This window comes from Pan paniscus, chromosome 15, assembly GCF_029289425.2.
Source record: "Pan paniscus chromosome 15, NHGRI_mPanPan1-v2.0_pri, whole genome shotgun sequence".
Classification (NCBI taxonomy): domain Eukaryota; kingdom Metazoa; phylum Chordata; class Mammalia; order Primates; family Hominidae; genus Pan; species Pan paniscus.
This window is the reverse complement of record NC_073264.2, coordinates 59517614-59539195: the sequence shown is the minus strand read 5'-3', so window position 1 is coordinate 59539195 and position 21582 is coordinate 59517614. Positions and strand designations below refer to the sequence as shown.

Sequence of the window (21582 nt, the reverse complement as noted above, 5' to 3'; positions counted from 1 at the left end):
TTTCTTCCTTCCTTACCTCCACTTCCTTTTTTTTTTAACAGGGTCTTGCTGTTTAACCTGAGCTGGAATGCAATGGCATGATCATAGCTCACTGCAGCCTTAAACTCCTTGGCTCAGGCAATCCTGCCTCAACCTCCAAGTAGCTGGGGGTATAGGACATGCCACCATGCCCAGCTACTTTTCTTTCTTTTCTCTTTTCTTTTCTGTCTCTCTTTCTTTTCTTTTTTTGGAGAGAGAAGGTATCACTATGTTGCCCAGTGTATTAGTCCATTTTCACACTGCTGGTAAAGACATACCCTAGACTGGGCAATTTACAAAAGAAAGAGGTTTAATGGACTTACAGTTCCACATGGCTGGGGAGGCCTCACAATCATGGCTGAAGGCAAGGAGGAGCAAGTCACATCTTACATGGATGGCAGAAGGCAAAGAGAGAGAACTTGTGTAGGGGATCTCCTCTTGATAAAACCGTCAGATCTTGGGAGACTTATTCGCTATCATGAGAATAGCATGGGAAAGACTTGCCCCCATGATTCAATTACCTCCCACCAGGTCCCTCCCACAACACTTGGGAATTCAAGATGAGATTTGGGTGGGGACATAGCCAAACCATATCACCCAGGCTGGTCTTGAACTCCAGAGCCCAAGGAATTCTCCCACCTCAGCCTCCCAAAGTGCTGAGATTACAGGCATGAGCCACGACACCTGGCCTTTTTCCTTTTCTAATGTATGCATTTAGTACTAAAACTTTTCCTCATGGCACTGATTTAGTTTATCACCATGTAATGATGTCAGCATATTACCAGTTCAAGTGAAGTATAGAAACCTTAATTGTCTACATACATTTAGAACCACAATAGATGGTTTTATAATTTTTGCTTCAACCGACAAACATAATTTAGGAAACTCAAGAGAAGTGTATTGTACTTATTACTGTGTTTTCCTCCTTGATGTTCCAGGACTACTACTTTTATCATTTTCTTTGTTTAGAAACTTGAGCGATTATTTTAGGTAGCTATGCTGGTAACACATTTTCTTAGTTTTCCTACATTTGAGAATGTCTTGATGTCTCCTTTATTCCTCAAGGTTGTTTTCACTAGATACAGGTTTCTGCATTGACAGTTGTTTTCTTTTAGCACTGGAAACATTTTGTGCCACTTCCTTGTGGCCTCCATAGTTTCTAAAGAAAAATCTGCTTTCATCCTAATGGTTTTACCCCTACAGGCAAGATATAGTTTTTCACTTGCTGCTTTCAATGGCTTTTTGTCTTTATTTTTTATTTTATTTATTGTTATTTATTTATTTATTTGCTACAGAGTCTCACTCTGTCGCCCAGGCTGGAATGCACTGACATGATCTTGGCTCACTGCAACCTCTGCCTCCTGGGTTCAAGCAATTCTCGTGCCTCAGCCACCTGAGTAGCTGGGATTACAGGTGTGTGCCACCACGGCCAGTTGCTTTTTGTATTTTTTTTTTTTTTCGGTAGGGACGGGGTTTCACCATGTTGACCAGGCTGGTCATGAACTCCTGACCTCAATCGACCCACCCGCTTTGGCCTCCCAAAGTGCTAGGATTATAGACGTGAGGCACTGCGCTCGGCCTTGTCTTTAGTTTTCAGATGTTTGACTATTATGTGTTGATGTAGGTTTCATCGGGTTTATGCTGTTTGGGGTTTGTTCAGCTTTTTGAATCTGTAGGTTTATGTCTTTTGCCAAACTTGGGGAGTTTTCAGCCATTATTTCTTCCAGTACTTTTACTACCCTACCCTTTTCTTCCTCTCCTTCTTGGACTCTAATGAGACAAAATATTCATTTTTTTATACTTCTACAAGTCCTTTGTACTCTGTTAATGTTTTTCATTCTGTTTTTCTCTGTAATTCAGGTTGAAGAATTCTATTTTCTGGCTTCCAATTCACTGATTCCTCTGTCCCCTCCATTCTCCTATTGATTGTATTCATTGAGTTTATTTTGGTTATTGTATTTTTCACTTCTTAAACTTTCCATTTGGGTCTTGATATCTTCTATTTCTTTGCTGAGACCTTCCGTTTTTTCATTTGTTTCAAGTGTGTTCATAATTGCTCACTGAAGTATTTACAAGGTGCTGTTTAAAAATCTTTGTCAGATAATCCTAACACATATTAATCAATGTTGAGCATCTGTTGTCTTTTTTTAATTCAGTTTGAGATCTTCCTAGTTCTTGGTGTGATGAGTGATTTTTTAATATATTGTAGCCTGGACATGTTGCATATCATGTTATGAGGCTCTAGATTTTATTTAATCATTTTATCTGGCTCCTTTTGACAATGCTCCATGAGGGGAAGTGGTGGGAGGTACCACTTCATTACTGCCAGGTGGAAGTAGAAATTCATGTTCCTCACTCTGACACTTGAAGGGAGGGGCAGGGAGTTTCTTGTTACTGCTAGGTGGAGTAGGCATTCTGGCTCCTCACCAGGCTTCCACTGATAACTCCCTGGCTGGGAAGGACTACAGTGCTTTGTTACTCTCCCCATGTGGCCTCCACTGACATTACAGGAGGGTACATGGCCTAATTGTCATGAGGCAGTAATGCAAGTCCTGAATGTCAAGTAGGCCTCCTTAGATACCACCCCAGAGTAGATGGAGATGGGTACCTCATTACTGCCAATTGGGGTGGAAGCCAGGCTCCCTGTGTGGTTTCCACTGACACTCGCTGGGGAGTGGGGAGGCTTTTCTGTGCATACGAAGGAAATGACATTTTTTTAAATGTCAGTAGTTATTGTGAATTTCTTTCTTTCTTTTTTTTTTTTTTTTTTTTTTTGAGATGGAGTCTCACTATGCGGTGCAGGCTGGAGTACAGTGCTGCAATCTCGGCTCACTGCAACCTCCACCCAAGGGTTCAAGCAGTTCTCCTGCCTCAGCCTCCTGAGTAGCTGGGATTACAGGCATAAGCCACCATGCCCGGCTAATTTTTGTATTTTTAGTAGAGATGCGGTTTCACTATGCTGTCCAGGCTTGTCTCCAACTCTTGACCTCAGGTGATCCACCTGCCTCAGCCTCCCAAAGTGCTGGGATTACAAGTGTGAGCCACCGTGCCCAGCCTAGTTATTGTGATTTTATAGGATAAGAAAAAAGGAGGAGGGAAGAATAAATGCAAAAAGGAGGAAAGTATAGGTATGGTTGAGACTGGTGGAATGGAATTACTGTTGATTGTATGTGTTAATCAAAAGCAGAATGTTAATTTTTTTTTGTGATGGTGGCATACACTTTGTCCTAAACTTGAATTTACTACTAGTTTCAACGAACTTCATAAAAATTAGTTTCAACAAAGCTTCATAAAGAATTTATGTTTTCCAGAGATACTTTAATAACTGATAAGCTAATAAAAATTTGCACATCCAGTTTATCATTTTTGTTTTGGTTATCAGAAAACTCTTAACTAAATAAAATGTATAGCATTTATGTTAGTCTACAGTGTACATGATTCATGTTTTCCTTTTACATGCTGTTTAATTTCTGTTTTAAACAGCTTTATTTTATACAAATCTTTTTTTTTTTTTTTTTTTCCGAGACAGAGTCTCACTCTGTCACCCAGGCCGGAGTGCAGTGGTGCAATCTCGGCTCACTGCAAGCTCCACCTCCCGGGTTCACGCCATTCTTCTGCCTCAGCCTCCCAAGTAGCTAGGACTCCAGGCGCCCACCACCACGCCCAGCTAATTTTTTGTATTTTTAGTAGAGACGGGGTTTCACTGTGTTAGCCAGGATGGTCTCGATCTCCTGACCTCGTAATCTGCCCGCCTCAGCCTCCCAAAGTGCTGGGATTACAGGCGTGAGCCACCACGCCCGGCCTATACAAATACAAATCTTTTATATGAAATGCTCAACCTTTTTAGAACTAGCCAGGATATAGTAAATAAATAATGTTATACACATTCTTATATCTAGATTAACTGAACCTAAGTCCTACATTTAGGATATGTGAAAATCTCAGGAATTCAGAAAGGCTTTTTTATTTACTTGTCTTCCCTTCCCTGTTGCCGCCACGTTAGATTATAATTAGAAGTCTCTGATTAGTCTCTGTGATTGCCCTTTTTGAACTACAGAATGTGTAGTAGAATGTATAATTCCTATAACTTTCTTTTAAAACTCTGAATATCCTTCATGAGGGTTGTCAATTTCTAAGCAAATGGTGTTTGTTAACTGGTGTTTGTTAACTATTAATAGAACCTTTGTATTTATATTGTAAAAGGATCATTAGTAGTAAGGGTCAGAGTTAAATTAGCAACTAATTTTAAGTGTATTTGGAGTGGCTCAGATATATGAATCTACTTTTTCAACAATAGATTTTATTAAATCTAAATATAGGCCAAGTATTTCTGATGAAAATTTAGCATTCAAATTGAGATGTGGTATAAGTGTAAAATGCTCACCAAAATCAAAGGCTTACTACCAGAAAAGGAACGTAAAATGTCTTATTAATACTTTTTATGTGATTGTATGTTGAAATGTTAAAATCTTTGATATTTTTGATGTATTCGACTGAGTATAATAGTAAAAAATTTAAAATAAGCAAATTGGTGACTAGTGGAATAGTTAAGTAATTTTAGGAAAACAGCAAAAATCTCTTGATTTCCTTTATTTTTCTTTTTATTATTATTATTATTATTATTATTATTTGAGATGGAGTCTCACTTTGTCGCCCAGGCTCGAGTGCAGTGGTGTGATCTTGGCTCACTGTAACCTCAACGTCCTGAGTTCAAGCGATTCTCCTGCCTCAGCTTCCCAAGTAGCTGGGACCACAGGCACATGACACCACGTCTGGCCAATTTTTGTATTTTTTGTAGAGATAGGGTTTCACTATGTTGGCCAGGCTGGTTTTGAACTCCTGACCTCAAGCGATCCACATGTCTCAGCCTCCCAAAGTGCTGGGATTACAGGCATGAGCCACCACACCCAGCTTTTTTAAATTATTTTTTTAAGCCCAAACCTCACCATCTTGGTTTCCTTTATAACCCTCCTAGGAATGGGGCTTTAAACAAGCAGCTTAGCAAGGTAGCAGAGCAAACTATCTTAAAACTGGAGATTTTGATAGACAGGGCCTTTGAGTCCCAAACTAGCATTAGAAAATCTAATTCTCTGGCCGGGCACGGTGGCTAACGCCTGTAATCCCAGCACTTTGGGAAGCCGAGGCGGGCGGATCATGAGGTTAAGAGATCGAGACCATCCTGGCCAACATGGTGAAACCCCATCTCTACTAAAAATACAAAAATTAGCTGGGCATGGTGGTGTGTGCCTGTAGTCCCAGCTACTCAGGAGGCTGAGGCAGGAGAATCACTTGAACCCGGAGGCAGAGGTTGCGGTGAGCCAAGATGGCGCCACTGCGCTCCAGCCTGGTGACAGAGTGAGACTCCGTCTCAAAAAAAAAAAGAAAATCTAATTCTCAACTGTAAGGTTCTATGGTCATTAATGATCTGAGAAATTGGGGGTGGTGGCATACAATTACATACACAGATTTATAAAATATGAGCAGTGATTCCCTAACTCTTCAGTTAGACTAAAAACATTTGTTTATAGATTGACAAACTTGTTTTGAATTTTTAAATTAGGTGACTAATAAAGGTACCAGAAGAATATGGCTGCACAAATACCAGAATCTGATCAGATAAAACAGGTAAGGTATTCTAATTAAGGGGAAAAGATTTTGCAAAAAAATGTAAGGTGCTACTAATGCCACCATGTCAGGCTGGGTGCAGTGGCTCACATCTGTAATCCCAGCACGTTGGGAGGCCCAGGTGGGTGGATCACATGAAGTCAGGAGTTCAAGACCAGCCTGGCCAACATGGTGAAACTCCGTCTCCTAAAAATACAAAAATTAGCTGGGCGTGCTAGCGTACGCCTCTAGTCCCAGCTACGTGGGAGGCTGAGGCACAGGAATTGCTTGACCCAGGAAGCAGAGGCTGCAGTGAGCCGAGATCGTGGCATTGCACTCCAGCCTGGGTGACAGAGCAAGACTCCATCTCAAAAAAAAAAACCATGTCAGTGGTTTCACAAAACAATTGTTTCTATTTCATTTCCAAAATGGATATTAAATGTTATAAAGTGTATGTATTTTTCTTGTTCTTTTTTTTTTTTTTTTTTTTTTTGGACACAGTCTCTCTTTGTCAGCCAGGCTGGAGTGCAGTGGCACGATCTTGGTTCACTGCAACCTCCATCTCCCGGGCCCAAGCAATTCTCCTGCCTCAGCCTCCTGAGTAGCTGGGATTACAGGCATGCGCCACCATGCCTGGCTAATTTTTGTATTTTTATTAGAGACAGGGTTTCACCATGTTGGCCAGGCGAACTCCTGACCTCAGGTAATCCGCCCACCTCGGCCTCCCAAAGTGCTGGGATTACAGGCATGAGCTACCGTACCCGGCCAAGCATATGTATTTTTAATCTGACTGATAATCAAGGAAAAATTAAATATTCAACTAGAAAATAAAACTATTCTGTAGATCATACCGTACCCATTTAAGTTAGCATAATAACTATGATTTCAAGTGTTATAGTATATTTTGTCTAAATATAAAATACCAGTAATTTAAGTTTCAAAGCATCTTTGTTTTAAAAACCAAATACTAAAGAACATTCTGGTTTGTTTGTAGTTTAAGGAATTTCTGGGGACCTACAATAAACTTACAGAGACCTGCTTTTTGGACTGTGTTAAAGACTTCACAACAAGAGAAGTAAAACCTGAAGAGGTATGAAAAGTGTTACTCACTAAAATTCTCCAAGCCTGCATAAACACTCTAAGTAGGATCCCCTTAAGCATTTCACTTGTTCCTACTTATTACAGGAATTTAGACTACCTTTTATGTTCCATTGCTTGGAAGAACTGAAGCAGCCACTGAACCACGGCATTGAGTTTAACAGTGCCAAATTTAATATGACAGTTACATTGTACCAAGTCAGACCATTTTAGAGAAGATGCCTGCAGCTCCTGAGTTACTGTTTCACAACAAAGATTCTTACTAATTAGCTTTCAGCCAAGATGGCCTACCTAGAGAAACTTGGCACAGCCTTTCTGTATGGCCCTGGGAATTCTGGTTGGCTTTGGAAAAAACAAATCTTGACTTTGGTGGCTCATATTGAAAACCTCATCCTATTAGAAGTCTTAACTATTTTTTTAAGACAGGGTCTCGCTCTGTTACCCAGGCTGGAGTGCAATGGCATAATCATAGCTCACTGTAACTTTGAACTCCCAGCACATTGGGAGGTCAAGGCAGGTGGATCACTTGAGCCCAGGAGTTCGAAACCAGCCTCAGCAACATGGTGAAACCCTGTCTTTACAAAAAATACAAAAAAAAATTAGCTGGACATGTTGGTACATGCCTGTGGTCCCAGCTACTCGGGAGCTGAGGTGAGAGGGTCACCTGAGCCCGGGAGGCAGAGGTTGCAGTGAGCTGTGATTGCACCACTGCACTCTATCCTGGGCGACAGAGCAAGACCCTGTCAACAACAACAACAACAAAAAGCACCAGCCCTCATCTCTACTAAAAAATAAAATGAAAAATTAGCCAGGCCTGGTGGTGTGTGCCTGTAGTCTCAGCTACTCCAGGGGCTGAGGTAGGAGGATCACTTAAGCCCAGGAGGTTGAGGCCACAGTGAGGCACTGCACTCCACCCTGGGCAACAGAGAGAGAACCTGTCTCAAAAAAATAAATAAATAGGCTGGGCGTGGTGGCTCACGCCTGGAACTTCAGCACATTGGGAGGCTGAGGCAGGCGGATCACGAGGTCAGGAGATCAAGACCATCCTGGCTAACACAGTGAAACCCCGTCTCTACTAAAAATACAAAAAATTAGCCAGGCATGGTGGCAGGCACCTGTAGTCCCAGCTAATCGGGATGCTGAGGCAGGAGAATGGCGTGAACTCAGGAGGCGGAGCTTGCAGTGAGCCAAGATCACGCCACTGCACTCAAGCCTGGGTGACACAGCGAGACTCCCTCTGAAAAATAAATAAATAAATAAATAAATAAATAAATAAATAAAATTAAAATAAAAAGTAAAAGGTTGAGAATTAAGAATGTTGTTTCTCATTAAAAAGGAACAAACTTACTACTGGGTCTACATTTTAATAATCGAAACAAGAAGACAGGAACGTGGGCTTTCACTTAATACACTTGCAGAAAATCTAGTCCAGAAGCTTTTTGAAAACAGAGACTTATCATTGCTCTTAGTGACTACAAACTGGCAGGCATTCAATATATATTAATGCTTGTCAGTGAATGAAAGTATCAATTAAAAGCTATGGTCAGTTGCTGCCAATTAGTACTATTTAATTCTCAGATATATTCAAAGAAAAGCAAACTACCCCACTGATTCTTTTAGAATACATGCATTTTAAAAAATTCATATTTTTGTGTTGCCTCTTGGATCTTCCCTTTTCATTCCTAGACCACCTGTTCAGAACATTGCTTACAGAAATATTTAAAAATGACACAAAGAATATCCATGAGATTTCAGGAATATCATATTCAGCAGAATGAAGCCCTGGCAGCCAAAGCAGGACTCCTTGGCCAACCACGATAGAGAAGTCCTGATGGATGAACTTTTGATGAAAGATTGCCAACAGCTGCTTTATTGGAAATGAGGACTCATCTGATAGAATCCCCTGAAAGCAGTAGCCACCATGTTCAACCATCTGTCATGACTGTTTGGCAAATGGAAACCGCTGGAGAAACAAAATTGCTATTTACCAGGAATAATCACAATAGAAGGTCTTATTGTTCAATGAAATAATAAGATGCAACATTTGTTGAGGCCTTATGATTCAGCAGCTTGGTCACTTGATTAGAAAAATAAACCATTGTTTCTTCAATTGTGACTTAATTTTAAAGCAACTTATGTGTTCAATCATGTATGAGATAGAAAAATTTTTATTACTCAAAGTAAAATAAATGGAAATATCATTGAGCAGTTGTTTATACTGTATGGTACCATAGTATTCTCACTGGACTGTGGATACGTTGAAATGTTTTTCAATCAGGATCATCCTCCAAGCAGTCCTGTTCATTCATGTCTGCCTCAAATTGCTGGTGAATACATAAAATAGTTACTTGCTAATCATTTCAATGCATGATCCTTTTCTTGCCTCCCTTGTGTCAGGGTGGGCATTACATATACTTTTCTTTTTTTTTTTTTGAGACGGAGTTTTGCTTTCGTCACCCAGGATGGAGTGCAACGGTACAATCTCAGCTCACTGCAACCTCCACCTCCCCGGTTCAAGCAATTCTGTTGCCTCAGCCTCCCAAGTAGCTGGGATTACAGGTGTGTGCCACCATGCCCGGCTAACTTTTGTATTTTTAGTAGAAATGGGGTTTCACCACATTGGCCAGGCTGGTCTCGAACTTCTGACCTCAGGTGATCCGCCTGCCTCAGCCTCTCAAAGTGCTAGGATTACAGGTGTGAGCCACCGCGCCTGGCCACATATCTTACCTACATTTTCATATATCTTCAGGAAACAATCCCATCTGCCCTAGTTTGGGAATGTTTAAGAGTTGACTGTTATACTGTAATGGAGTTCATGTTTGTGTTTTGTTCAAAAGCTGACAGTCAAATATGATAGATTCCAAGGCTTGCCAATGATAAAAAGTGAACCAAAGTTAATGTCTTATGCCTAATGAATCCTGAAATGAATCCAAGCATTTGCAGGAAATTCTAGTTGATGCATACATACACCAAGCAGTTTAGTAAAATGGAAGTGGACTAAAACTTACTAATCAACTGGCTTATGAATGGATTTCATTTGATACCATTTTAAACCTATATTTAAGAGAATGCTAATTAGCCTGTATGTTTAAATTTACCAAAGTGATTTCTATGTTTTGTATGTTAATGGAAGTAGAAGCAATGTTCTGCTTTAAAATTGAACTGTTGAAATACGGATAATACTCAAGAAAATATACAATTTATTATAATCAAAGGAAAATGAAGAATAGGCTTGCTTCGTGTTAAAGCAGCCAAAAATTCAGAGATTTCACTTATTTAAGATTTTGGGCAATTCACACACATACTTTGATATTTCTGTGTAGTCAAGCATAACATAGCTATTTACTGTGTACATTTCACAAAGATAATTAAATATGTGCTCACCTGGCAAATAAGGGGAATTTTGTGCAACAGCATCTCAAATACCTTGGGAGGGAGAGTGTGTTTGAAAACTTTCAGAAGTTCCCGTGGTTGCTCGCACACTAAAAGGGCATTGCCGAGGTGTTGAATCCCCATTCTGTGCTCTCCTGAAACAGAATGACAAGTTCTGAGCAAAATTTTGAAGTTCTTTAAAACAGACATTCTACAAATCCAAGAAAGCAACAAGCATTAAAAATTAAAAGCATATCAAACTAAAGACTACTTAGACAAGTCTTGTGAAGAGTAGAGTACAAATATGAGGAAGATGTTGAGCTTCACAGTGGTGAAGCGGCAATATTAATTTTGAGCCAAATTACAGCAAAGTGTACTCTTACTGTTTAGAAGTACACTCTTGCATTGGAAATGCTCGTGTTCTATAATTTGGGTATGGAGGGAAGAGGATACTGAGGTTTTTTGTAAGCAGTTGTCTGCTTTTATTAATATCTGATAGGTTATCTTTACATGTGTGATTGATAAAATATTATAGATGAAACATCTGATGTTCCAGCTAAATGGAACTTAAAAAAAATAGATTTCACTATCAAAGAGTTGAAACAAGATGTAGTGTAACATGAATTACATACCCCGGGGAAAAAAATAAGAGATTTATGAACTCTGATTTCTAAGCACAGTTTTAAAGTGAGTTTTAGGATGATTGGCTTTGAAGTAACAACAAATGAAAATATGTGAAGAGTGAAAATTAATCATAGCATTTCTGTTTAAGTTAGAACATGGAATGACTTTAATCTCACTCCCTTGTTTTACTTTAAGGAAACAGGCAAAGATCAGTGAAATGATGTATAGTTTCAATGCTGATTAATGCTAGCCTTAGGAATATAATCTAATTTTCTGACCCTTGAGACTAGAGTACTGCCTCTTTTCAGGTATTCGGTAATCACAGGAGTTGAAATATTGACATACTTCATATAACTAGGTAGAAAATAAAATATGGCCCTACAGGTAAGTATAATAATAGATTTTTATTAGCTGAAACTAGTTTTCCATTTATCAGTTGAAATACATGGTCATAGGAAGAGAATAGTGCGTGACAGAAAAAAATGCTTTCCAAAGATTTGTATTAAGCTTGAACAATAGGGATATGTCCTGATTTAAATACATTAATTTTACATTTTCAGCATAAGATATAATAGTGCCTGTTCTCAAGATTGGTGGTGCTAACAATACAAAACAATCAATTTGGTCAAATAATTCAACCAACCAATAAATTCAATCATACCAGCTACTCAGAAATTTCAATCAAAATTATTGGCCCTATGGTCTCATATAGATATAGCCACCGTTGAGATGGCTACAGAACTGTATTTTACCTGACAGAAAATGACAAAAATTGTGGGTGATAGCAAAGGGGAGTGGAGAAAGTTACGAAGACTGCAGAAAACTGGGTGAAAAATTGCCACATTGGATAGAATACTGTACTGGTTGGTTCTCAATGTTTTAGTAACCCAGGGAGATTTAAAAAAAAATATATTGACACCTGGGTTCCAGCCCCATAGATTCTGATTTAATTGGTTTGGGGTTTGATGAAGAATTAAAGAATAAGCAGCCAAGACCGAGAACTGCAATATAAGTAAAATATGGAAGTATAAAACTTCTGTAAAGAACTATTAGGGGGGTGGGTGTGGTGGCTCACGCCTGTAATCCCAACACTTTGGGAGGCTGAGGAGGGCGAATCACTTGAGGTCAGTTCGAGACCAGCCTGGCCAACATGGCAAAACCCAGTCTCTGCTAAAAATGGAAAAATTAGCCAGGCATGGTGGCACACACCTGTATAATCCCAGCTACTTGGGAGGCTGAGACACGAGAATTGCTTGAACCCGGAAGGCTGAGCCAAGATCATGCCACTGCACTCCAGCATGGGTGACAGAGTGAGACACTGTCCCCCAAAAATAAAAAAGCTATTAAATAATTTCACAGTTTAAAATTTAAAAACCCAAGTTTGCAACGTATGTTCAGATCACCTCTAAATCTAATTAAACTATTACATCATAGCTCTTAAGCATACAGTGAATAGGAATAAAATGTGATGATAAAATACGTTATCATCTTTTTTCTTCTGACTTATAATTCAGAACTTTCTTTCCCACAATTTGAGGGCCCTTGTTTACAAAAAAGAATATAAAATTATGAGTACAAAATTACTAGGGGTGGCTGGGCGCGGTGGCTCATGCCTGTAATCCCAGCACTTTGGGAGGCCAAGGCGGGTGGATCACTTGAGGCCAGGAGTTTGAGACCAGCCTGACCAACATGGTGAAACCCTGTGTCTACTAAGAATACAAAATTAGCTGGGCGTGGTGGTGCACGCCTGTAATCCCAGCTACTTGGGAGGCTGAGGCAGGAGAATCGCTTGAACCTGGAAGGCAGAGGTTGCAATGGGCTGAGATGGCGCCATTGCACTCCAGCCTGGGCAACAAGAGTGAAACTCCATCTCAAAAAAAAAAAAAAAAAAAAAAAATTGCTAGGGGGCCTTAGAGGCCTATGCAAATAAAGGTCTTTAGACATAGGCTTCACTGGTTTATGTAAAGTCACTTCTGTTTATAATCATTTAAGTCAGTTCTAACTGTACATTTTGTCATCAATATTTAGCAGGTATTTTTAGTCCATTTCAAAAATTACTCCATCTAAAAGCAAAAATCGTTAATATTTAGCAGGCATTTTTAGTCCATTCAAAAATTACTCCATCTGAAAGCAAAGATCAATACTAAATGAAATATTAAAATACAAATTACAGTGATTAATGTGCAATGATTTTGAATGCCTGCAACTTTTTCATTTCTCAAAACCTTTATAATGGTTTTAAGCCAGTGAATAAAAATCTCCGTCATTGCTGTGAGTTGTCTAGGATTTTGACTTCCTCTTTGTTTTTATAAATCCTGGAGGATGCTCCTTACAGATTGAAAAAAAAACCTTTAAAAAAAAAACAACAACAACAGAAAGGCAAAAACAGGTACAGTCACTGTGATATGCAAGGGAGTTTGTAACACTTAAAAAATATATATACATTGTACTGATGGGTGTAATGCTGATTTATCCAGCAATATCAGTTACTTCTTAAATTAAGAAACCTCAAGACAAATTTTCCTTTCTAGGGTTTAACACCAGAATAAGGACATTATGATTATAATATTTATACAATAATAATATTATCTACCATCATTTTGCCTGACAATATTATGAAGTTTTCTCAAATCCATCTGGAATTACGTAGGAATAAATTATTTATTTATTTATTTATTTATTTTTTGAGCCGGAGTCTCGCTCTGTCGCCCAGGCTGGAGTGCAGTGGTGCGATCTCGGCTCACTGCAAGCTCCGCCTCCCGGGTTCACACCATTCTCCTGCCTCAGCCTCCTGAGTAGCTGGGACTACAGGCGCCCACCACCATGCCCGGCTAATTTTTTGTATTTTTAGTAGAGACAGGGTTTCACCGTGTTAGCCAGGATGGTCTCAATCTCCTGACCTCATGATCTGCCCACCTCGGCCTCCCAAAGTGCTGGGATTACAGGCGTGAGCCACCGTGCCCAGCCGGTAGGAATAAATTATAACTCAAAATATGACCATTAAGTGTAAGGTAGCCCCGACAGGCATCACTCCACTAAACACAGTAAAAGAATGGACATTCATAGGGAATTAATTTATCAACAAAGTAAATAAGTATTAAGAATATTCTAAGAAAGCAGGAACATTTTTATAAAGCAGTTAGAATTTTTTAAAGTTGTTTTGTTTTCTTGAGACAGAGTCTCTGTCTCCCAGGCTGGAGTATAGTGGCAAGATGATGGCTCACTGCAACCTCAAACTCCTGGGCTCAAGTGATCCTCTCACCTCAGCCTTCTGAGTAGCTGGGACTACAGGCACATGCCATGGTACCCAACTAATTTTTAAAGTTTTTTGTAGAGACAGGGTCTTGCTTTGTTGCCCAGGCTGTTCTCAAACTGTTGGCCTCAAGCAATCCTCTTGCCTTGGCCTCCCAAAGCGTTGGGATTACAGGTATGAGCCACCACACCTGGCAAAAAGTTTTTATTCTTAACATTTAGTCACTTGGAAAACTCACTGACTTAGAATTTTATATAACAATAAATGAGGTATTTTTGTATTTGGCTTTGCTACTCCGTTTGCCCACTTCCAAGTCTACGACTTGAGCACTAAATGCTAACATAATTCAAGAGTACAGTATGATGAAGTGAACATGCTGGGATAGTTTTTCTTTAATGAGGGGAGTTGGCTGACACATCCAGCTAGTTATTTGACATACAAATACTAATGAATAAATATTTCTCAAGTATAAGCTGTCGTAACTCACAAAAGAACATTTACATTCTTACCTCTAGATAACCAAAGTTCTCCCATCCGTACCTCTTGCAAGAAAAGTTCTTGCAACTTTTTATTCTTCGTTGGATCCCACAACTAAAATATTCATAAAATATTCAACAATGAGTAATGAAGGAAAGGTATATGGCTACTGATCAAATTATTTTTTATTTAAAAAGGACATCTTGGGCCGGATGCGGTGGCTCACACCTGTAATCCCAACACTTTGGGAGGCCGAGGTGGGCAGATCACCTGAGGTCGGGAGTTCGAGACCAGCCTGACCAACATGGAGAAACCCCATCTCTACTAAAAATACAAAATTAGCCAGGTGTGGTGGTGCATGCCTGTAATCCCAGCTACTCAGGAGGCCGAGGCAGGAGAATCGCTTGAACCTGGGAGGCAGAGGTTGCAATGGGCCAAGATCACACCATTGCACTCTAGCCTGGACAACAAGAGTGAAACTCCATCACAAAAAAGAAAGGGAAAAAAAAAAGGACATCTTGAACCTAGTCTCTAAATCCAAAGTATGACAAATGTAGTTGTTCTTTATAATATTTAAACCAATTTTCTAAAATGGGATTATTTTAAGTGATTTAAAAAAACATGACATATTTGTTAGGTTGAGATGCTTATAATAAATAACTCTCATCCCAAATTTTACCCAGCCACATATAGCAGAAATCCTACTGTAGTTAATATAACAAAGGTAGTTTTGTATGTTGCAAAATTATTTTCTTGCCCAGGGTATTAACAGTGCCTGTTGATTTGGTTGCATGATTTCTCTGGCTTACAAGGTCATTTTGGTCTTTTAGTTGTGAGACCTGTTCATGTAGCAGTAACTCTCTAATCGGGGAAACAAAAAACTATGCTAAGCCTTCTGTACTCACACCCTCAAAAGGAGAGGGACAAAGGACCTGGTTGGGGGTTGGCAGGGGAGTGAGTGTTCAGAAGGATGCTTTGGTTTACTGCGGTTGGTTCATGAAGGCGACCATGGCCACAAGATGGCATCATCATTGGTACTACACCTAGGGTTGGTCTTTCAAGGTACACTGTGCAAAGCCTAGCCCAAAATATCAACTCCACTGCCAGTTACTTCAGCTCCAATGTTTCAAATCTGTAAGGTTTTCGTTTTTGTTTTCCCCCACTAATTTTGTTTTTAAAATGCAATGAGCCTGGAAAGGGGTCACCTTTTTTTTTTTTTTTTTTTTGAGACAGAGTCTTGCTCTGTCGCCCAGGCTGGAGTGCAGTGGTACAATCTCAGCTCACTGCAAGCTCCGCCTCCCAGGTTCACGCCATTCTCCTGCCTCAGCCTCCCGAGTAGCTGGGGCTATAGGTGCCCATCACCACGCCCAGCTAATTCTTGTAATTTTAGTAGAGATGGGGTTTCACCTTGTTAGCTAGGATGGTCTCGATCTCCTGACTTTGTGATCCGCCCACCTCGGCCTCCCAAAGTGCTAGGATTACAGGCATGAGCCACCATGCCCAGCCAGGGGTCACCTTTTAAGCTTGTATCATCAAATATACTAATAATCAGTAACATCAGAGGTTTTACTCAATAGATGTTTAGTGAGCACTGGCAAGGGCAGGACACTCAAGGAAAAGCTGGAAGGAATTGGAGACCAAGACCCCTGTGCCCATCCCCAAGGAGCCACAGTCTAATAAAGGGAAAGTGATCATGTAGGTACAAGAAGAAGTCCAATGTCCTCTGGGGCTCAAAGTACAGAGACATTACATCTAGTTGGAGAATTGTCAAAGGCTTCTCAGAAAAGATAGTGTTTGAGATGTGGTTCAGTGAAAGTTTGATGAGGAAAGTATAAGCAACGCAAAATTGCAGGGAACATAGCAAGTGAACTTAATTAGCTAGATTATGATAGGGTAAATGTTTGTTTGTTTGTTTTTTGAGACAGAGTCTTGCTCTGTTGCCCAAGCTGGAGTGCAGTGGTGCAATCTCGGCTCACTGCAACCTCTGCCTCTCGGGTTCAAGTGATTCTCCTGCCTCAGCCTCCTGAGTAGCTGGGATTACAGGTGCACGCCACTATGCCCAGCCAATTTTTGTATTTTTAGTAGAGACGGGGTTTCACCATGTTGGTCAGGCTGCTCTCAAACTCCTGACCTCGTGATCCACCCACCTCGGCCTCCCAAAGTGCTGGAATTACAGGCCTGAGCCACCGCGCCGGCCATAATAGGGTAAATGTAGCAACAATATTACCATTATTGAAGGCCAGCTATAAACTAGGAACTTTACATATATTATTTCCAATCCCTAGGAAAATAAGGCAGTCAATCGGAATAGGCAGCCATCAAAGGCATAGCGCCAAGCTGAGACTGTTTTTTTTTTTTCTTTTTTTTTTTTTGGAGACGGAGTCTCACTCTGTTGCCCAGGCTGGAGTGCAGTGGTGTGATCTTGGCTCACTGCAACTTTCAGCTCACTGCAACCTCCGTCTCCCAGGTTCAAGAGATTCTCTTGCCTCAGCCTCCCAGGGACCTGGGACTATAGGCGTGCGCCACCATGCCTGGCTAATTTTGCATTTTTAGTAGAGATGGGGTTTCACCATGTTGGCCAGACTGGTCTTGAACTCCTGACCTCAGGTGATCCAACCACCTCGGCCTCCCAAAGTGCTGGGATTACAGGTGTGAGCCACTGTACCCAGCAAAGCTGGTCTTTAATCTGCAGAGTAGGGAGCTACTGCAAGGAATTACATATTCAGAGCTGCCATTTAGAAGAAATTTACTCTAACAGCATAAGAATAGAGGCAGGGTGGCAAGTTAGGAAACTATTACAATAACCTGGGTAAAAGGTAATAAAAGCCTTTAGTTGCAGGGAAGTAATAGAAATAGACAAGTGGAATATATATATATATATATATATATATATATATATATGCAATAGAGCATTTGAAAATAAGAATTGGTCATTGTTTATGATGGATGAAGTTGATATTTAAACAAGATGAGTCAGGGTCACAGCAGGGAGGCTAGTGATACCAGGAGCATCATAAGGAAATGGGAGTAGGCACAGTGGCAAGGTGGGGGAGATGATGAATTTACTTCGGGACACACTAAGATGAGGTGCCAACAGAATGTCCAGATGACAGAGTCTGGTAGGCAGATGAAACTTGGGACACCAGGTCTAGAGTAGTACATTTGAAATCACTTTTGGAGAAGGGAAAGATCTTCTAGGGAGAGGGGGAAGAATACAGAACCCAAGGCCCATGTTTCACAAAGCATCACCTGAAGGAGCTGTTAAAACTGCAGTTTCTTGGACTCCACCCAGACCTACTGAATCAATCTCTGGGAGTAGGGCCCAGGAATTTGCATTTTTAAACAAACTCTTCAGGTGATTCTTATGGATCCTAAAGTCTGACAGTCACTGTGCCAGTAAGAATTCCCCAGGCTACTGGATCAGAATTGCTGGGATCAGGGTCAAATAATCCATATTTTAACAGATGCTCCAGGTAAATGTAATGTAGCAATGGACCATACTTTGGGAAAGTCCTGGGAAGAAGAGGAAGAAAGACCCTAGAAAAAGTGAGAAGAGACTCTTTCTCTGCTTTGGTTTATTCATGTGTAAAATGAGAATAGAGGCCAGGCACAGTGGCTCCCTCCTGTAATCCCAACACTTCAGGAGGCCAAGGCCGGCAGACTGCTTGAGCTCAGGAGTTCAAGACCAGCCTGGGCAATGTTGCGAAACCCATCTCTGTAAAAGTACAAAAACTAGCCAGGCATGGTGGTATGCACCTGTAGTCCCAGCTATTTAGGAGACTGAGGTGGGAGAATCACCTAACCCCAAAAGGGTTGAGGCTGCAGTGAGCTGTGATCATTGCCACTGTACTCCAGCCTGGGCAACAGAGTGAGACCCTGTGTCAAAAAAAAAAAAAAATTAGAATAGAGTTGTGACAATTATATGAAAGAACATTTGAAAAATCCTGCTTGTGCTGCTTCCTCACTTGAAATAATTTATTATTTCATATATGGGAAATAATATTAACAATTTATTATTAATAATTATTGATTTATATCAATAAATTATAGTGTGACTTAGTTATGGCTTAATATGAATATAATTAGATTATATTATTAAAATATGATTAATTTATATTAATATAAATCATTTATTATTTCCCATATGAACTGCCATTGACTGATTTTCTTGTCTTCAACTTCCTTTCTCCACACTGGAACCAGAATTGTCTTATTTAAAAAATAAAACCAAAATAATTGTGTCTGTTCTCTGAAATAAAGTCACCATCATTAGTTATCCACCACAACAGAAAAATGTCCTGACTTTTCAGTTTGACATTCAAAGTCCTCCACAGTAAGACACTAAACTGACCCTCAGCTATCTCTCTGGCCATAATACTCCTTGAACATTACAATTTCATGTTCTGTGCCTCTGCACAAGGTGTTTCCCTCTGCCTACAATGAACAACAATATTCAACAAACATTTGCTGGGCACCTACCGCACTAGACTCTGTTCTAGGCACTGGAAACAATGGAGAGTAAAAAACAAAGTCTGCCCTCACACAGCTTAGTGTAATAAACGGAAAGCATTAATCAAATAATTACACAAATGTGCAAGTGAAACCATGGACAATGACGAGGGACATGGAGCTGTATCAGGCTCTGTCCCAGTCAAGTCAGGGAAGGTATCTCCACTCCCATGTCCAGCTCTTTGGACACTCCCTACCCAGCTAACTATGTCAAATGGGCTTTTATTCTCTACTGTGATTCCATTTTGAAACCCCGGAAGTGTCTTTGACTCCGCCTCTCCATTACCCTTTACTCAGTCGGCATGAACTGTATTCTTCCCAGTTACCACTACCACCACCATAGTTCAGGATTTTTATTACCTCTCAACTAAATTGCTGCAATAGCTTGTTTTCTTTTCCAATCCATTAAGTACACTCCTGCTTGATCAATCTAAGAATATTTCTCTTCTGCCTTTCTTTCCTTCTTTTTAAAAAATTCCTGCTTAGAAATCTTCAGTAATTCCTCCATTGAATCTCAGTTCCTTAACCTGGCCTTCAAAGCAAGCCTTCCCTAATTCAATCCTACTTTCGCTCTCCAACCTTACCACCCACTATTCCTCAGTATGACTCCTTTGCCAAACTGGTTTACTGAATGTGCTTGGCAGATGCCCCACTTTGCATCTTTATGCACATGCTGTTCCCTCCATCCTGTATCCTCTCCCCTGAAACCAAGCCACAAATTCATCATCCTTCCAGGCTCAGTTCAATGCCACTTCCGCTACAAAGTCTTCTCCGGAAAAACTGCATGTTTCAAAAATGGCTACCGCAATATTCCCGGTCACACAAGTGCTTTCAAAACCTTGCCATCCCTGTTGAGAGGTAGAATCTATTTCCTCTCCCTTTAAATTGAGTAGGCTTCAATGTTGCCAGAAGTGGTACCATCTGCTCTTCCACATGGGCACATGTTCTAGTTCACATGCATGTGCGTGCTCTCTCTATACACAGACACACACACACACACACATATATATACACACACATACATATATGTGTTTGCTTGTCCCTTGGGACACAGCCCATCACACAAATGAAGAATCTCAGATCACACGGACGTGTAGGTGCTCTGGCTAACAATCTCAGCTAAGTAAACATCCAGCATCAACTGCGGATTGCTTGTGGCCAGGAGTTCTAGTTCAGCCTGGGCAACATAGGAACACCCTTGTCTCTTTCTTTTTTTATAGACAGTGTCTTGCTCTGTCGCCCAGGCTGCAACTGCCACCTCCCGGACTCAAGCAATTCTCCTGCCTCAGTCTCCCAAGTAGCTGAGACTACAGGCACACGCCACCACTCCCGGCTAATTTTTGTATTTTTAGTAGAGACAGGCTTTCACCATGTTGGCCAGGCTGGTCTCAAACTCCTGACCTCACGTGATCTGCCCGCCTTGCCTCCCACAGTGCTGGGATTACAGGCGTGAGCCACCAAGCCCGGCCCGCCTCTTAAAAACAACAAAAAAGGGACTAATCAAATTTTGCCGCAGAGATTTAGAAAACACGAAGATGCCTTCTGCTTCTGAGCTACAAGAAAGGCCCCGCGGGAGAACAATCTAGAAGTTACTGCCATGTGACCGTGGCCAGCCTGGGTTTTTAAGTGTCCTGTGCGGCTCTGACAGGGCAAAAGGCTCATCTTCCTTCTTCCAGTTAAAAGAAGTGCCTGTTGTACAGTGTTTTGCTTTGCAGCTGCCTTTTTATAACTCCAACTTCTTCCTCCTTCCTTCCCTCCCTTTTGTGAGAGGAGAGTGACTGGGCCTGAGGCGGTGCGTGGCGCGCGAGGGCAGGCCTCTTCCCGGGCACGGGCTGCTGAGGGAACTGACTACCTGCTGCCGAGCCCGCCAGGAGCCAAGCAACCCAGCGAGCCCGGACCTGCGTCTACTGAGCTACCTGTGCGGACCGAAAGCACTGCACCTGCGTGCCCTGCTCCTCAGCCTTTTGAGGCTCTGCTCTTCTTTCTGCGAACACAACACGGCACATGCTGGCTGGGAGGCCCGTCCCGAGGCAGGCGTGGGCCCAGTGGTCCTGCCTGCCCGGGCGCCGCGGGCCCCTCGGCAGAGGCTGCGGCACTCACGGCCCGGCCTCTCAGTGGGGGGCCCTCCCGGCCGGCAGCCCGCCCGCACTGCCCGGCCCGGCCGCGCCTCCGCCTCGGTCCCACTCACTGTCCCGCAGGCGGCGCTTGAACGCGGGGTCCCCGCGCCGCTTCCGGTCGAGGTAAATACAATAGCCCAGGAAGGCGAAGGCGCCACAGGCCGCCGCGGCGGCCAAGAGGCCGAGGAGGGAGCGGACGGAGGGCATCCGGCCGCGGGCGTCCCACAAGCCGAGCGTTGGGCGCGGGCCGGCCGGCAGGGGGCGTCGGCGCGGCGGCCCATCCGGCCTCTGGGCCTCCTGCGCACCCAGCTGCGCGTTAACGCCTCGCACCCAGGCTTGCGGACCGATGAGGAAGCCGAGCGTTCGAGAGGGTGTGTGCGGGAGCCCTCACAGCCACAGAGTAGCAGAGCTCTGTTCGAACCTACGTCTGTCGCACTCCAAATTCTGAACCCTTTCTCCAAACACGCCTCTGCCCCTGTGTCTACAACACCCATTCAGGCAAAGCACAGT

The 21582-nt window shown here is 41.8% G+C and overlaps 2 protein-coding genes across 8 annotated transcripts in view; one reads left to right on the top strand and one right to left on the bottom strand.

Annotated features, from left to right (window-relative positions):
- Nucleotides 1-8925, top strand: part of TIMM9 (translocase of inner mitochondrial membrane 9) — an 18941-nt gene extending 10016 nt beyond the window's left edge. For 2 of the 4 annotated variants that reach the window (XM_055097643.1, XM_055097642.1), the window contains 4 exons: nt 1314-1431; nt 5579-5643; nt 6617-6712; nt 8407-8925. In XM_055097643.1, coding sequence (XP_054953618.1) covers nt 5605-5643; nt 6617-6712; nt 8407-8541 — 270 coding nt within the window. In that variant the 5' untranslated portion in view covers nt 1314-1431; nt 5579-5604 and the 3' untranslated portion in view covers nt 8542-8925. The remainder of the gene's footprint in view (nt 1-1313; nt 1432-5578; nt 5644-6616; nt 6713-8406) is intronic. The other 2 variants (XM_003831657.6, XM_008957010.4) reach the window with 1 other exon arrangement.
- TOMM20L (translocase of outer mitochondrial membrane 20 like) lies at nt 7792-21582 on the bottom strand. 4 transcript variants are annotated; one of them, XM_003831656.4, is made up of 5 exons: nt 21144-21431; nt 20896-20939; nt 14479-14560; nt 10105-10247; nt 8873-9044 (listed from the first exon to the last, which is right to left on the bottom strand). In XM_003831656.4, exons 1-5 carry the CDS (start codon nt 21277-21279, stop codon nt 8991-8993), a joined length of 459 nt encoding a protein of 152 aa, XP_003831704.1. In that variant the 5' UTR covers nt 21280-21431; the 3' UTR covers nt 8873-8990. The 4 variants fall into 4 exon arrangements, with proteins under 4 accessions (XP_034793525.2, XP_003831704.1, XP_034793524.2 ...); XM_034937634.3 differs by lacking the exons at nt 8873-9044; nt 20896-20939 and adding an exon at nt 7792-7957 and having other exon boundaries at nt 21144-21582; XM_034937633.3 differs by lacking the exon at nt 20896-20939 and having other exon boundaries at nt 21144-21582.